The sequence below is a fragment of the Budorcas taxicolor genome, chromosome 1 (genome assembly GCF_023091745.1).
Source record: "Budorcas taxicolor isolate Tak-1 chromosome 1, Takin1.1, whole genome shotgun sequence".
In the NCBI taxonomy this organism is placed as follows: Eukaryota; Metazoa; Chordata; class Mammalia; order Artiodactyla; family Bovidae; genus Budorcas; species Budorcas taxicolor.
The window spans coordinates 74,866,964-74,884,613 of NC_068910.1; the positions used below are offsets into that span (position 1 = coordinate 74,866,964).

The window sequence follows — 17,650 nt, forward strand, 5'->3', positions numbered from 1 at the left end:
TTGGCTTTCACAGAGTAAATTCTTTTATTTCCTCTTCATCCTCTTCCTATTGACCTCATCACCTGTAATGTGACTTGTGTTAAAGATTTTTCAGAAACTTTTTCATGAAAGGTGTTAATTATCCACTTCCACTTAGGATCTTCCTCACACTCTTAATTGAAGGTCACGTACTAATGGCAAGGACTGGTTGGTACCATCTTATAAAACAGAAGCCCCTGTTTTTATCAGGCCCATGCTAAAATATATAAGTACCTTAAATTTTGCGTCTATAACAGCATGCCAGCTGTCTCAACTGCTCCGCCCCAGGCTGGTAGGAAATCTGAAGGAAATGACTTCCTAGAGGGTTTAGCGGGGCTCTGAGGTTCACATGAGTGCCCTTTATCCCTCTGTGAGCTGCTCTGAGATTTCTTTTTTGAAATGTGTTAAAAACTTTATTTTTTTAAACTTATTTTTAACTGCAGGATAATTGCTTTACAATATATTATGTTGGTTTCTGCCATATATCAGTAGAAATCAGCCATAGGTATACACATGTACCCTCCCTTTTGAACCTCCTTCCCACCTTCCCTGGGCTTTCCTGGTGGCTCAGAGGATAAAGAGTCTGCCTGCAATGTGGGAGATCTGGGTTCAGTCTCTGGGTTGGGAAGATCCCCTGGAGAAGGAAATTGTAACCCACCCCAGTATTCTTGCCTGGAGAATCCTAAAGGACAGAGGAGCCTGTTGGGCTATAGTCCATAGCGTCGCAAAGAGTTGAACACTACTGAGCGACTTCGCTTTCTTTCTTTCCCACCTCCCATCCCATCCTGCCCCTCTTGGTTATCACAGAGCCCCAGGTTTGTGTGTCCTGCATCATACAACAAATTCCCTCTGATTATCTGTTTCACATATGGCAGTGTGTATGGTTTAGTGGTACTCTCAACAATTTGTCTCATTCTCTCCTTACACTGCTGCTCTGAGGTTTTATTATCCTTATCATTGAAGGATAGCATTATATCTTAATGGAAAATGAGCATCCTTGTAAGGATCTTCAACCTTAGGAGTATTTTCATGCTCTTTTAGTATTAGAATTTAAAGATACTAAGGGATATGGATAGTCTGACATGTATTGGGTCCAGATATGGATACTGGCTCCCTCACTGCAGCTGAAGACTTGTTGTTCAGTTGCTCAGTCGTGTCCGACTCTTCACAGCCCTGTGGACTGCAGCACACCAGGCCTCCCTGTCCTTCACCCTCTCCTGGAGTTTGCTCAAGCTCATGTCCGTCGAGTCGGTGATGCCATCTAACCATCTCGTCCTTTGTCATCCCTTCTTCTCCTGCCTTCTATCTTTCCCAGCATCAGGGTCTTTTCCAGTGAGTTGTCTCTTTGCATCAGGTGGCCAAAGGATTGGAGCTTCAGCTTTAGCATCAGTCCTTCCAATGAATATTCAGAGTTGATTTCCTTTAGGATTGACTGGTTTGATCTCCTTGCAGTCCAAGGGACTCAAGAGTCTTCTCCAACACCACAGTACAAAAACATCAGTTCTTTGGCGCTCAGCCTTCTTTATGGACCAACTCTCACATCCATACATGACTACTGATAGCTCTGACTTGAAGGACCTTTGTCGGCAAAGTAATGTCTCTGCTTTTTAATATGCTGTCTAGTTTTCTCATAGCTTTTCTTCCAAGGAGCAAGCATCTTTTAATTTCATGGCTGCAGTCACCATCTGCAGTGATTTTGGAGCCCAAGAAAATGAAGTCTTTCATGGTTTCCCCATCTATTTGCCATGAAGTGATGGGACCAGATGCCATGATCTTCGTTTTCTGAATGTTGAGTTTTAAGCCAGCTTTTTCACGCTCCTCTTTCACTTTCATCAAGAAACTCTTTAGTTCCTCTTCACTTTCTGCCATAAGTGTGGTGTCATCTGCATATGTGAGGTTATTGATATTTCTCCCCACAATCTTGATTCCAGTTTGAGCTTTATCCATCCTGGCATTTCGCATGATGTACTTACTCTGCATATAATTTTAATAAACAGGGTGACAACATACAGCCGAAGACTAGGAATCTCATTAACCACCTCTCCCTGTTTTTGCCCTCATTGTCTCTCCACCTACATTGGTTTCACAGTGACTTGAAACCTGAAACCTAGTAGAGGCTATATAGAATGAATTTCTGGGCTGACAAAGAGCAGAGAAGTATGCTCTTTTCTCCCTTGTCCAAGTAGTATGGGTAACTCTTACGAATATATCCACTTCTGTACTATGTACTGTACATGACCTTACTGTGCATGTTCTAATTAAATGATCTGGCTCCGTTTGTAAATCGACTTCTTCTGGAAGCTTGTTTTCCACTTATTTCCCTCCTGCCTCTTGTTCAAACACTGTTGTCTTCCCTACTCCACCCAATAATCCCTGGGGCCTCTGTTTCTTCTATGCTTTACATCGTTGCAGTAAGTGAAAGAAATAAAAAGGAAAAAAAGAACTAACAAGCTTAAAAAATTTGTAGTGCTCACTTCAGCAACACACGTATTAAAACTTGTACCATAAGCCTAAGTTTTGTACCTTAAGCCTAGTAGTGCTATAGATAAGGTGCTGTTGACAAAAGTCTGGTTTAGAGCTGTGTTAGATCATGAGGCGTATGATATTGAGTAAAAGGTAAAGCTCTGTGAATCTGCCAGGTTGATGAGTGAAGTACCACAAATTTGTCAACATCCAGGGTCTCATATTAAGAGGACTCACCTTAGGAATAGTCCTAACAATTTAGCTTGAAAATTCTGTAGGCAATAAAATCAGTTATATCTAGAGTTCATAACTGTTCCACTTACTTGGCTATGTCTGTACACTAAACTCAGGTGACACTGAGACTTTGACTTTGAGACTTGTTTGGTGCCAAGTGGTATGATCTCAATGTGAGGTATCAAATGACAGAAGTGCTTGCCCACAGCATTCCAGAACTCCATATGTCCCCATTTCTCACCCTGCCCTTTTCTCTGCACACACACCTGCCTCCTACAGCTGGGCCTGGGCTTTGTGTGGCAAGAACTCTCTCTGCTTTTGTTCCATGGCATTCAGCAATCACAAAGTGGTTGGTGGAGTGGAGTGAGTATTTGGTGATGAAATTTGCGTGTCCTTTCCTGGAAGAAGTGTAATTAGAATGTTGTTGTTGTTCAGTTGCTCAGTCGTGTCCAACTCTTTGTGACCCCATGGACTGCAGCACGCCAGGCTTCCCTGTCCTTCACCATCTCCTGGAGCTTACTCAAACTCTTGTCCATCGAGCCGGTGATGCCATCCACCCATCTCATCCTCTGTTGTCCCCTTCTCTTTCTGCCTTCAATCTTTCTCCCCAGCATCAGGGTCTTTTCTAATGAGTTGGTTCTTTGCATCAGGTCACCCAAGTATTGGAGCTGATGTTGTATTCACACAGCCACATATAAAACGTGAGCAGGAGCATCGTCTATTTAATAGCACTACATCATATTTATTAAAGTATTTCCTTTCAAAAACATTGAATGACACAGACATACAGAACAAATGAGTGATTCCCAATGGGGAGAGGAAAAGGGGGAGAGCAACATAGGGGCTGGGCACAAACTATTATGTATAATATAAGCTACAGGGATATGCGGTACAACATGGGCAATATAGTCAGTATTTTACAATTACTATAAATGGAGTACAACCTTTAAAAATTGTGACTCACTATTTTATACACCTGTAACATATACAGCAACTAATTTTCAATTTAAAAAAGCCAATTGAGTTAAAATGCATTTATTTTCTTTTTAAGGCCAGTGCATTTAAGCAAATTGTTTATCATCTGCGGACATATAAAGAAAACGAAAAACCCTATCATCAAAATCTCAGTTGGAACACTAAATTTTGGCTGGGAAAATTTCATAAAATATATAAAATTTACAATCACAGGGTAGATTTGCTTATCCAAGTTTTTCTAAATTTGCTTTAAATTTTTTCAGTAATAGGATTGAGTAATCAGTTTTTCAATTTAAATTTATGTTAATTACAGTGAACTCAAATGAACAGTTCAGTTCCTCCATTGAACCAGCTGGTGCTCCCAGTATGGTTAGCCCTGAGCATCAGGGGTTCAATATCCAAGGAATGCTGACTGTACCATGTCCTTTGATATAAGGGGCCTGAACATCTGGGTTTGGTACAGAGGGTGGGGCAGTGGCGAGGACCTGGAACAAATCCCCTGTGGGTACTGAGGAACCTTATAACCATTTTGAGAATTCACTAAGAGCAAATAGTAGAAAAGCAGAGTTTCTAGGGGACCAGTGCCTCAACAATCTGGTAGGGCTGACATCCAGGTTCCAAGTGAGGAACTTAGCTGTGAGGCTGTCACACAAAATTTTATTTCCGTATAAGGTCCTATTGCTTAAAAACTTTCAGAAACAACCTCATCGGTGAAGAATCCTCCTGCAGTGCAGGAGATGCAGGTCTGATCTCTGGGTTGGGAAGATCCCCTGTAGGAGGAAATGGCAACCTACTCCAGTATTCTTGCCTGGAAAATCCCATGAACAGAGGAGCCTGGCAGGCTGCAGTCCATGGGGTCTAAAAGAGTTGGACACGGCTGAGCGGCTAATGCACAGATACTTTAAAAACTCAGTTTGATTGTCATCCTTCTGAAATAACATTGAGCCCTGGTTCTGTCAGTACTTTATTGCTGTATATAATACTTGCCTGTATTAATTTCTCTTGCTACAATAATGCTGCTAAGCCACAACCCAACCCAAAGTTCAGTGGCTTAAAGTAATAATTTTTATAGCTCACATGCCTATGAGTCACCTGATCTTGGCTGAAAAATGAAAGTGACTCAGTCGTGTCCAACTCTTTGCAACCCCATGGACTATACTATACAGTCCATGTAATTCTCCAGGCCAGAATACTGGTGTGGGTAGCCTTTCCCTTCCCCAGAGGATCTTCCCAACCCAGGGATCAAGCCCAGGTCTCCCGCATTGCAGGCAGATTCTTTACCAGCTGAGCCACCAGGGAAGCCCAAGAATACTGGAATGGGTAGCCTACCCCTTCTCCAGGGGATCTTCCCAACACAGGAGTCAAACTGGGGTCTCCTGCATTGTAGGCGGATTCTTTACCAACTGAGCTATCGGGGAAGCCCTTGATTAGGAAGATCTTGGCTGAGCATGGCCAAATTTGATAGAAAATAGTGATACTTACAAAATTGAAATTGAATGAATTATCTCTTGTATCTAAAGTGTGAGAAGTAATAAGAGTTTCAGTTTTCTCTGTAGCGTTGTGGGCTGAATGCTTATCTGTCCTAGCTGTCAGAACTAATGGAAATCATACTGGTAAACAGTTCATTTGGTACCATCAGATTCCTTTATAGTGAACGCCATTCAAACCAGCATCCCCATGGAGCCCAGTTTCCACGTCCTTTAGCTTTTTAGCAATGTGGCTTAAATGCAGTAACTCTAGAGTGTGCCTTTAGCAAAGCACTGTCTTTTGAGATTTGCTCTAGTTGCTCTCTCTACCTGTAAACTCTGTTTATTACTGCAATTAACACCATATAACTACATATTATACAGGTGGCTTTATAGTAGGTATAATACAGGAATATGGGACTTCTCTAGCTCAGATGGTAAAGAATCTGCCTTCAGTGCAGGAGACCCGGGTTCAATCTCTGGGTCCGGAAGATCCCCTGGGGAAGGAAATGGCAACCGACTCTAGTATTCTTGTCTGGAGAATCCCATGGACAGAGGAGCCTGGTGGGATACAGTCCATGGTGTCACAAGAGTCAGACATAACTGAGTGACTAAAACACATACACAATACAGGGATATGCGTAGATAGGTATGCTCATTGCCTGTGAATGTGCTCATTGTTGAGAAGTTAGCAAATAGAGATAAAATAACATAAGCCTTGAAGGATATGCATTCACAATTTGGACTGTTGAGGATTCTGGGCCCCTACTTTGGTGATTCGATTAGCTGTTTCTGATTTAAGGTAAGAACTAATTTAGGAGAAAATTTTCCCTTTTCATTTCTGGGGCAGCTTCTTAAAGAGGAGAACTTCACTGGTGGCTCAGACCGTAAAGCATCTGCCTACAATGAGGGAGATCCAGGTTGAGTCCCTGGGTTGGGATGATCCCCTGGAGAAGGAAATGGCAACCCACTCCAGTATTCTTGCCTGGAAAATCCAGGAGCCTGATGAGCTACAGCCCATGGGGTTGCAAAGAGTTGGACACGACTGAGCGACTTCACTTTTTAAAGAGGAAGCTACCAAAGGTTACTAAGTGTTAACGTCTAGGAGTTTAATTTAGAAAATGCAGATTAAACGTTTAAACTTTTTTTAAAAACTGAATTTGTTGCCCTTTTACTTGGTCTAAAAATATTTTTTAAGAGCCAGTAGCAAAGAACTGTAAGATACTACTATCATCAGGGAGAAACTTATTTGAAAATAATATTCAAGTACTGAAAATGAAAATGCTTAAGAACTAGTAGCAGGAATGCCAGCTGGTTAACTATGAAAAAAAGTAAGCATGGACTTGGGAGTAAACAGCAGTGATTAGACTCTTAGGGAGGTTTTGAGCATTTCTGATTATCTAAGTAGATGTGGAAGTGAATTATCTTGGTTCTTCTGAGAGTCAAATAAGATAATGAAGGGAAAGGCCTAAGCAGATGCTTCCGTTTTTGCCCTTAACTCTGTTTTTATCTTCATGTTCATATGATCAAGGCTGATGAGATATAATAATATTGACAGAGTGAAAGTAATATAAAAATCATGATACAGTATGTTTTTGTGTATGAAACATGGCAGGAAAACTACAAGACGGAATTAAAGAGATAAACATCAAAGTGATCGACGTTGAAAAGAATTTTGATTGTTACGTCAGAGCGCAATAAACGCAATTGTATGTGGTATAGTATGTATATGATGTATATGTATATATGCATTCAGTTAAAAGATAGGACATATACTCTTAGGACTAAATGGGCATTAATTGGATAGAAAACTATAGCCTACAGAGTTTGGTTGGTTGTCCTACATGAGGCTTTGTTTTTTTTAATTCCAGTTTTATATCTATTCCAGGCAGTGGGCATCACTCTTCTTGGGCCTGCCTAAGATTTGTGCTGTAAACATGGGTAATTAATTGCATGAGTGTTGAATAACAAACTTTTCTAAGACAACTCTTGATTTTCTGCTGGGCACCAGCAGCGAGAATTTATTTACAGGCCTTTGTTGTAAGTTGGAAGGAATCTGGGGTCAATTTTAGAATATCGATCCTTTAAGCAGAAAAAAAACAGTTTGATACTATCAAATAACAAAACTAAAATAATTTAGTAATAAGTTTGATGTCCTTCAGTCAGAGAAAGACAGTCCATGGATTGGAGGAGTACAGTGTCTTATAAGCATTGTTGTAAAGACATTTGGGGCAAGAGTGAGTTTATAGAGCTTTAGTTTTTTTAATTAAATCTTATTGGAGCTTAGTTGTTTTATGGGCTTCCCAGGTGGCGCTACTGGTAAAGAACCTGCTTACTGCTGCAGGAGTCACAAGAGACATGAGTTCAGTCCCTGGGTCGAGAAGATCCCCTGGAGGAGGGCATGGCAGTCCACTCCAGTATTCTTGCCTGGAGAATCCCATGGACAGAGAAGCGTGGAGGGCCACAGTCCATAGGATTGCAAAGAGCGACCGCCACTGAAGTGACTTTGCACCCATGCCCGCATAGTTGCTTTGTGATTTTGTGTTAGTTTCTACTGTACAGCAGAGTGAATTGGCTATATGTGTATTTCCCCTCTTTTTGGATTTCCTTCCCATTTAAGTCACTACAGAGCACTGAGTAGAGTTCTCTGTGCTGCACAGTGTTGTTGTTCAAGCACTGAATCATGTCCAACTCTTTGCACCCCATGGACTGCAGCACGCCAGGCTTCCCTGTCTTTCACTGTGTCCTGAGTTTGCTCAAACTCATGTCCACTGAGTCAGTGATGCCACGCAACTGTCTCATTCTCCACCTCCCCCTTCTTCTCCTGTGTTCAGCCTTTTCAAGCATCAGAGTTTTTTTTCCCAGTGAATCTGCTCTTCACATCAGGTGGTCCGAGTATTGGAGCTTCAGCTTCAGCATCAGACCTTCCATTGAATATTCAGGGTTCATTTCCAATAGGTTTGATGGGTTTGATCTCCTTGCTGCCCAAGGGATCCTCCAAAGAGTCTTTTCCAGCATCATAATTCACAACCTTCGATTCTTCGGCACTCAGCGTTCTTTATGATTCAACTCTCACATTTGTATATATGTACATATGTACCATAGCTTTGACTATATGGATGGACCTTTGTTGGCAAAATACTATACAGTAGGTTCTCATTAGTTATCTATTTTATACATAGTATCAATAGAGCTTTAAAAGAGGCAATATGGTAATGGATTATCTAGAGAGGTCAGGAAGGGAATTTCCTTATAAGGCTCAGTTCAGTTCAATTCAGTTGCTCAGTCATGTCTGACTCTTTGTGAACCCAAGAATCACAGCATGCCAGGCCTCCCGGTCCATCACCATCTCCCGGAGTTCACTCAGACTCGCGTCCGTCGAGTCAGTGGTGCCATCCAGCCATCTCATCCTCTGTCGTCCCCTTCTCCTTCTGCCCCCAATCCCTCCCAGCATCAGAGTCTTTTTCAGTGAGTCAGCTCTTTGCATGAGGTGGCCAAAATACTGGAGTTTCAGCTTTAGCATCATTCCCTCCAGAGAAATCCCAGGGCTGATCACCTTTAGAATGGACTGGTTAGATCTCCTTGCAGTCCAAGGGACTCTCAAGAGTCTTCTCCAACACCACAGTTCAAAACCATCAATTCTTCGGCGCTTAGCCTTCTTCACAGTCCAGCTCTCACATCCATACATGACCACAGGAAAAACCATAGACTTGACTAGATGGACCTTTGTTGGCAAAATAATGTCTCTGCTTTTAAATATGCTGTCTAGGTTGGTCGTAACTTTTCTTCCAAGGAGTAAGCATCTTTTAATTTCATGGCTGCAGTCACCATCTGCAGTGATTTGGAGCCCCCAAAAATAAAAGTCTGACACTGTTTCCACTGTAGCAGGTCCTATTTTCAGGGTAAATCAAGCTCAGGCTCAGCTGGAGGACTGTGATTGTGTGTTAGGATTCCTTGACAGGTGTTTCCCTCCCGTGCAGGCTGACATAGGTGTAGACTTGTGATGTGGGCCGCACCCCTGGGATGGCCTCCAGGCTGTGTGTCTCCGTTTAAGAATTAGCTTTGTCAATATCAGCAGAGGCCATGGATCCATCAAAGAGCTAGAACTGTCATTTGAAGCCAGTTCACTGATGTCCCCAAAAGAATGTCAGATTTCAAGGAGTGAAATATGTGGATTAGATCTCTGAAAGGGATGTCTTCTCTGTGGCAAGTCGTTTTTAAGCCTGAAACTTGAGCTCTGATCTTCCTAAGTAGCACAGTGGTAAAGGATCCACCTGCCAATGCTGGAGACTCGGGTTCGATCCCTGGGTTGGGAAGATCCCCTGGAGGAGGGCATGGCAACCCACTCCAGTATTCTTGCCTGGAGAATCCCCATGGACAGAGGAGCCTGCCGGGCTACAGTCCCATGGGGTCATGAAAGACTCGGACACCACTGATTACGCACGTCATGTTTTCGAGCTCTGAAATAATTGTACAGCAGCTAACGAGTGTAAGGAGCGTAGCCCCTCTCCACACAGGTGAATTGAAGCTGTGTGTGCAGTTTCGGTAATCGCATTTCAGTTTTCTGTATGCTTTGATTAGCTACTCTGTTTTTTCTCACTACAAATACACGCACCCACACACAGGGGCCAAACCTTGGAAAATTACAATTTTCCATTTTAATTTGAGAGTCACCCTGGTCACATCAACAAAACCCTTGACGGCATAGGTCCAGCTCCCAGCCCTGCCTGTTCATACTTCTGTGACCTTAAACAAATTCCTTCAGAGCCTTTTCCTTCTGCTTAGAGTTGAGATAGATGATTTTACAGATTCTTTCAGTTCTGTGATCCTGATTTTAATTTCAGTTCGCTGTTGGAGACAAAATGGGCAATTGTAGATGGTCTGCTTCTGCTTAAGTTACCGTTGTTGTTGGGTTTTGGGGTGTTTTTTTGTTTTGTTTTGTTTTTGCATTTAAAGGAAAGCCTTACAAATCTTCTTTTGCTTTGGAGACTGAAAATTTGTTTGTTAAGGATTAAATGAGGTACTCTTGAAAGGAGTTCATGCTCAAATCTTCTTGATTGTGATGCTGCAGAATAATTACACTGAAAATGGAAAATTTGAATGTTTTAAAATATTTGTGTGTGTGTGCAGGGGGTATAATTGTATTATGCCCAGGCTAACGGAAAATTGTTTATATGAGGAAACCATGGCTGTGATAGAAGTAGCATCATGTTGTACTTTTTAAAAGATACTCACTATATAAAATCTAATCACTCCAAGGAAATTGTGTACTGATTAAATAGTAGTCAATACTCGACTATAGGAGGCCAGCTATTCAGACCAGTGAGAAGTTCGTTTAAATGCAGAAACCAGATGGTTTTCGTTAGCCACAAACCTTAAAATTACATAAATCCACGGATGCTAAGCTATGGATCTGTGCCTTCTCCTTGCCAAGCTAGACTTCTCGGCCAGTGAAACAGAGAGTTCCTTGTTCCCTTTCTCTTTTAGTTGGGACTGTGTGGGGAGGAATGCTGCCAAGCCAGCTCTATAAGGAATTTTGATCTCCTTGATGATAATAAAGAGAAACTTTTTGGAGAAAGGGAACACCCAGTTTGAAAGACAGTGAGAGAACTTGTTTGAGAAGTTGGTTTTGTGCTTGTAAATTGCACCGATTCTAGCTAGGTGTATGTTTCCAGGGTCACCTCTGCAGAGTGGCCCAGATTAGGTATATATATTTTATTTGTTTGTTTTAATTTCCCCTTCAGCTTTTTAAAAGCTGTTCTCTAGCTAACTTTCTTTTGGAAAGTCCATGTTCACTTGGGTAGCTTGTCTGTTTATGATGACCCTAAAATACAGAGCTGGCAGCAAATGGTTGTTTTTAAAAGATTGACAGCATTTTTTAGGTGTAGCTTTGGGTCTCTGTAGTTCAGAGCATTCTGTAAATAGCCTGTTGCTTCTGAGGCAGTGTGCATGCGCCCTTGTTTCAGCCGGTTATTCTGTTCCTTGTCATTGAGCACTGTTTTCCCATGGGAAAGCATCTTTGGTCTTATGATGTCAGTGGAAAGTCATTCAAGTTATAAGAATTATCTTCGTCTTCAGTCGCTCTGAAATGCAGACTATGAATGGCCATTTATAGCAGGGTGCCAATCTTTTATGTGTTGTCTTAGATTTCTGCCAAGTAACATTAAGTTGTTACTTTAGATGGTGTTAAGATGAAAGCAAAATTAAAGTAATAGTTATTCAAGTGGGTATATTTCCCATCCACTCAAGTTTATATTTTCTATTAAAAAGAGAAATGTTTTGTAAAAGTTTGGGATAATTACCTTTAGGATGACTTTGACAGGGTATTATGCATTGTCACTAGCTGCAAATAATTTACTCTAGGATGGAAAGATTTCAGTTTTAAGAGTGTTCATTTTAACAAGTCCTGAAAAGGACACTGTGTATGATGTATTAAGCCATTTTTTGAGGCTTCATTCGGGGAAAGGGATTTGGGTGAACCTGTTGGGCCCTTGGAAGGCTAGGTATTATCCTCTGTGTGACCCCCTTGCCATGGTCACAGTCTCCTTCTGTTTGAATGCCAGCGAGTGAGTGGGCTGCTCTCAGAAACCGGGCTTTGTTTCTTAGATGGGTTATTTGACACCAGTAAGGATCCTGGGTTGTTTGTCTTAATTAACTGAACCAGGGATATGTTACTTAAAACCTGAAATTCTTTGCAGGTGGACTTCATTAAGAATAGAAAAGCTTCAGGTTCGGTTTGTTCTCTACTATTCCCTTACTCTGATCTTGTACACGGCTGGTGTTGGCTTGGAAAAGAATTTTTGTCCAAGAAATAACGTTTTTGTGATTGAAGTATTTATTTATAAAGGGCTTCTTGTAATGTCAAATGTCACAGTTATGCACATACAGCCAGTTTTATAATTTCCAGCATAATAAGTTGTCCTAAGTATTGAGGAATCAAGGTTTGAACTATTAAACAGCTCCATTCTAAGAAAATGGGCATGTTAATGATCGTGACTCACCATACTTTTTTTTTTTTAAGTTAATACTAAATCTCATCTGGTAGAAATCTGAAAGGAATTGAAGCATATGTCTTCTTAACTCCCATTGTCAAAAGGAGAAAATCATAGGCAATTAAAGCTGTATTCCAGTAAGATGATAGGGCCATAATCAATTCATTTGAGGGGAATGAGAGAGTGATTACCACCATTTGGTAGTGGGAATATAGAAACATACGAACAGATGGCAATTAAAATAATTGTAAAGTCAAAAAGACAGAAAAATAATGAAGAATGGAAAAACTAGAAAGGTGGTAAAAAGTCAAGGTAGGAAAAGTGGAGAAACATTTGATGTGTTTGTCTGATAGAGTGGCCAGTTGTCTCAACTTACCGGTGCATCTGACAGTTTTAGCGCTAAAAGTCTCATATCCTGGAAACCCCTTAGTCCCAAGCAGACTGGTTGGTCATGTTACTATCAGGATAAGCACTTGCCTGATTTACTACCTTGTCCCTAAAGACACAGTGCCTCGCATGTATTGTATACTCAAATTTACTGAATGAAGAAATGTTAGTTGCTTTATTTATGTATTATTGCTGTTGTTATATTTTAGTTGCCACTCAGCAGCAAGGAGGTGAAAGACTTCTTCAAGTAGGTAAAAGAGAAGCAATGGCCTAATCTTTAGGAATGTCTTATTTGTGGCATTGAAGGATTTTGAGTTAGTAAGAGGATAATCAGAAAAATAGAGAGCCAGGCTAGTTCATTGCAACAGAAGCTAAGGGGAAAGACTTGTAAGGAAGAATTCAGGTATGGCAAAGAAACTGAAAAGTAACAGGTATTGGAGAAAAATACTTCCCTTTCTCAGGAAGTTATATGTAACCTTTGAGAAAATTGTTCCAAGGATGGGAATGTAAACCACACTAGAAGAGTCTTAAGAAGCAGGTAAGAAGGTGGTATCATTGAGCATTTAAATCACCATCTGATAGGATTTGTTGGAAAAAATGAAAAAATAATAGTTCTTCTAGAGCAAAGATAGGTAAACTAGGGGCCACTGGCCAGATCTGGTCCACTGCCTGTTTTATGAAGAAAATGTTCCCATGAAGCAGCCACACCCATGTTGTCTGCGGCTGCTTTTGCATTGCAGCAAGGGACTTAAGGGCTGCCTGCCAATGCAGGAGACATAAGAGACACAAGTTCGATCCCTGGGTCAGGAAGATCCCTTGGAGGAGGGCATGGCAACCCACTCCAATATTCTTGCCTGGAGAATCCCATGGACAGAGGAGCCTGGCAGGCTAACATCCATAGCGTTGCAAAGAGTCCAACATGACTGAAGCGACTCAGGGCATACACAGCAGAGTTGAGCAGGTACAAGACACTGTATGGTTCACAAAACCTAAAATATTTACTGTCTGGCCTTTGACATAGAAAATATGTTGACCCTCCCTGCTCTAGAATATAATAGAATGGGAGGAAATGTTTTTTGTCTGTTTGCTTTTTATTTCAGTAGAGGAGATCTGAGCATATTTGTGGATGTATTGTGAAGCTGGAGAAACGGAAGAACTTATTGGGTGTCTTACTGTTGTGTAATAGGTTACCTCAAAACTAATGGTTTCGAATAACAAAGACTTACTATCTCAGTTTCTGTGGATCGAGAATTTGGGAGTGTCTTCTGGGTGGTTCTGGTTCGAGTTCTCCCTTGAGGTTTCAGTCATGTCAGCAGGTGAAGGCTTGATGAGGCTGTTGGGTGTTTTCAAGCTCATTAATGTTGCTGTTAACAGGAGAGCTCGATTCCGCATTACATGGGCCTCCCCACAGGGCTGCTTGAGTGTCCTTCCAACATGGCAGCTGGACACTGCCCCCCCAATACCAAGTGATCCCAGAGAGCAGCGAAGCAACCCTAAGGCCCTTTTACAGCCTTGCCTTGGAAAACATATATCATTTGTGCCCTCTTTTATTTGCTGCAACAGAAAAACCCTGAATCTTTTATGGATGACAGTGATGAGAGCATTAATCTAGGAAGTAGGGACTATTGAAACTCTTGGAAACTAGCTGCCATGGGGGAGAGAAATTGGTACCTCATGTTCCTTGAGGGGAGGATTTGGAATGAAGGGCCTTCGTGTTGACAAGGAGGTAGAAACTGTGGTGAACTCACTGTGGAGAATCTGAGTACAGAGAAGTGTTGAGATAGAGAAGGGGGGGAGTTTATTCAACAAAATTATTACCAACCATGGTAAAAGATCATTAGTCTCCCTGTTCGGTTAGGGGTAAGTTCTCAAGATTCTTAGACTGGAAGTCTTTGGGACAAGAATGAGTTTGACCAGAATAAAGTACCATGGCGAATACAATGGTGATTTCATTATTAGATTTTTAATTCCTTGACAGTGGAATTTAAAAATAAATGTATTAATACATAAATTGTATGTATTTATCTATATTATAAATATATTTTATGTCCTTCATTGCATCTAATATGGGGCCTTGTCTATAGGTATCTGACTACTTGACTTTCTTGCAATGTTATTATCTTACTACTTAATTCAGTAAAATGGACAAAGTGTATATGCTGTTTTTTGAGGATCAAGGCATTGAATTTACTCTTATTCCCTCAGGAAAACTGTGAAACTTAGCGTTTGTGGAGCATTCTGCTCAGACTGTTTCTTTGCATCTGTTGCATCTGTTGTTGCATGGGCCTCTCATTTTCCGACTTGGAAATTATAGGTGGTGGGGAAAGCTCCAAACTGGGGAATTGAGGGATCCCAGCTACTCTGCTGACAGTCCAGGACTATGGCTTGCATTGCTATTTGTTACCTCGGGAGTCAGAGAAGCAGAATCTTACTAACTGCATTTTACAAAGCAAAACTAGAAATGTAGAAAATGTTACCTGAAACGTGATTTTAGAGATTGTGCCCAGTAGCTTTTGCTCAGGTCTGAGAGGTCTCAGATGAGTTCAATGCAAGATTTTTCTTTTTTTTTAAAGGGTGAAAATCCTCTTAGGGATTTATGGACAAAATACGTATGATGATGACTAGAATGGACAGATGTTTGATCTATTTTTACATTTCTGTGGGAAGAAGTGTCAGGAAGCTCTTTCTTTAACCAAAATCTCTTGGTGTAATTTTAGTGTTGTTGTTTTTTTCCCTCCTGTGAGCAATTTTTAGACATGATACAAGTTATGCTAGAATCACCCGGTTCCCAGCTACATGAATGGCTTCTGTTGGAAGTTAACTCTTCTTGGCATGGACCTCACACGTTTCCTCGGCAGCTGGATTTAACCAGGGAGGAATTACTTGGCCACCATGTCCTGTCTTTTGATTCTTTGGTTTTGAATAAGACTTTCACTCTTGCCAATTATTTTTCATCTCTTGCTGATTTTTTTTTCCCCTTTCTGAGCTATCAGAACCTCATAAGTGGGGTAGTATGGATATTTCAGAACTTCCATTTTCCCCTTTTAAAAATATTTATATGGGAAATTCCCTGATGGTCCAGTGGTTAGGACTCAGTGCTTCACTGCTGTGACCCAGGATCAATCCCTGGTCAGAGAACTAAGATCCCACAAGCTGTGTGGCATGGCCAATGTGTATATATATATATGCTGTGCTGTGCTTAGTTGCTCAGTCCTGTCCTACTCTTTGCAACCTCATGGACTATAGCCCACCAGGCTGCTCTGTCCATGGAATTCTCCAGGCAGGAATACTGGAGTAGGTAGCCATTCCCTTCTCTAGGGCATCTTCCCGACCCAGGGATCAAGCCCAGGTCTCCTGCATTGCAGGCAGATTCTTTACCATCTGAGCCACCTGGGAAGCCCAGGACACATAAAGCTTAACCCATAGAGATTCGTAATTGAGAGTTCCCAAGAATAGAGCTATTTTTCGCATATCTCCATGCCATGTTTCTCTTCATAGCCCTTCCTCCAACCTCCACCCCAGAGCTATGGATTCCTATAACTAACCGAAACTTACTTTTCCAGGTGCCCACTGACGGCAATGCCGGCCTGCTTGCAGAACCCCAGGTGGCCATGTTCTGTGGCAAACTGAACATGCACATGAACGTGCAGAATGGGAAGTGGGAGTCGGATCCATCGGGGACCAAGACCTGCATTGGCACCAAGGAGGGCATCCTGCAGTACTGCCAGGAAGTAAGTCTCCGCGGGTGGCCCGCGGCTCATGTTGGATCCCATGCGTGTTTCTTGGTCACTTAACTTCTTTCATATTTGTATTTTATCACTTGCAGTGAACATCTTGGTTCCTGATGACTCACTGTACCATATTCACTTGCTTTGTCCTACAGTATGCATAAATAGTTTTGAAATTATTTACTAAATTTACTAAACTATTAGTAAAACCAACTTAAGTATAATCTTGTATGTAAACTATACTTCAATTTTTTTAAGAAAGAGAAAACACTCAACTGAGCAAACTTTAAGGTGTCTTGGCACGTCTGTTTATCTTTAGAGTATATCCCACTATGGCTGTGTAGTCGAGGTATTGTGTTTAAAAGTAACTAGAAATTGGGAGGTTGGGATAGACACACTATTTATTATAAATAACCAATAAGAACCTACTGTACAGTGCAGGGAACTCCACTCAACACTAATGATCTGTGGGAGAATAATCTAAAAAAGATCACAGATAACCGATTCATCTTGCTGTACAGCAGAAACTAACATATTATAAATGAACTATACTCCAATAAAAACTTTCTAGAAATAAATAAAAGTGACTAGAATTAACTTTATGTTATCAATTTGATATATTTTAGCTCATTTATTTGTTTAGATTTAATTTTAGTTTTTCATTCCTTCTTGCTACTATTTGAAAACGTGAAACACTTAGATTACTGAAACACTAAAGCAAGAAGCTGCCCTCTGAAATCTCACTTGCCACCATCCTCTATTAATAAATATTTTCATCATTCTTGATTTATCCTTCTTGCAAAAGGCAGATGGATACTTTTCCTTTTTTTCTTATAAAAAAGATAGCTTACAGTAAGTACTGTTCTGCGCTTTTTTTTTTAACATAACTTTTAGATCCTGAAATCACCCCCTTGCCATTTGTAGAGATCTTCAACCTTTGTGTAATTTTTCCAAGTTTTCTTGCCATTATTATATACGGTGTTTTTTTTTTTTAAATTAATTCAGTTTAAAATAATTGGAGTCGGGAAAGCTTGGAAAATCTGTGGGGTCGCAAAGTGTTGGACATGACTGAAGCGACTTAGCAGCAGCAGCAGCAAGGCATGTTGTCCCACATTTCTAGATAGTTACATATTCCTATAATATGTGACTCTTTGTGTTTTAAGAACATTTCAAGGAATTAGTCTTATGCCTCTTGACAAAGCAAAATTTCTTACCTTCCATAAACAAGAGATAATCTACCAACATTTTCTTTATTGTAATCTTTTGTGTACAAGAAAATTTTCTTTGGCCTTTTTGGATCCAAAATGTGTGTTAATGAAATATATATACTTATACATATATATACCCACATGTATATTTTTATTGATAGGACTATACGAAAAGACAA

The 17,650-nt window shown here is 40.8% G+C and overlaps 1 protein-coding gene across 5 annotated transcripts in view; it reads left to right on the forward strand.

Moving 5' to 3' along the window:
• APP (amyloid beta precursor protein) overlaps positions 1-17,650 on the forward strand; it is a 312,932-nt gene that overhangs the window by 51,295 nt on the left and 243,987 nt on the right. For all 5 annotated transcript variants that reach the window (XM_052648165.1, XM_052648141.1, XM_052648149.1 and 2 more), the window contains exon 2: positions 16,099-16,266. In XM_052648165.1, coding sequence (XP_052504125.1) covers positions 16,099-16,266 — 168 coding nt within the window. The remainder of the gene's footprint in view (positions 1-16,098; positions 16,267-17,650) is intronic.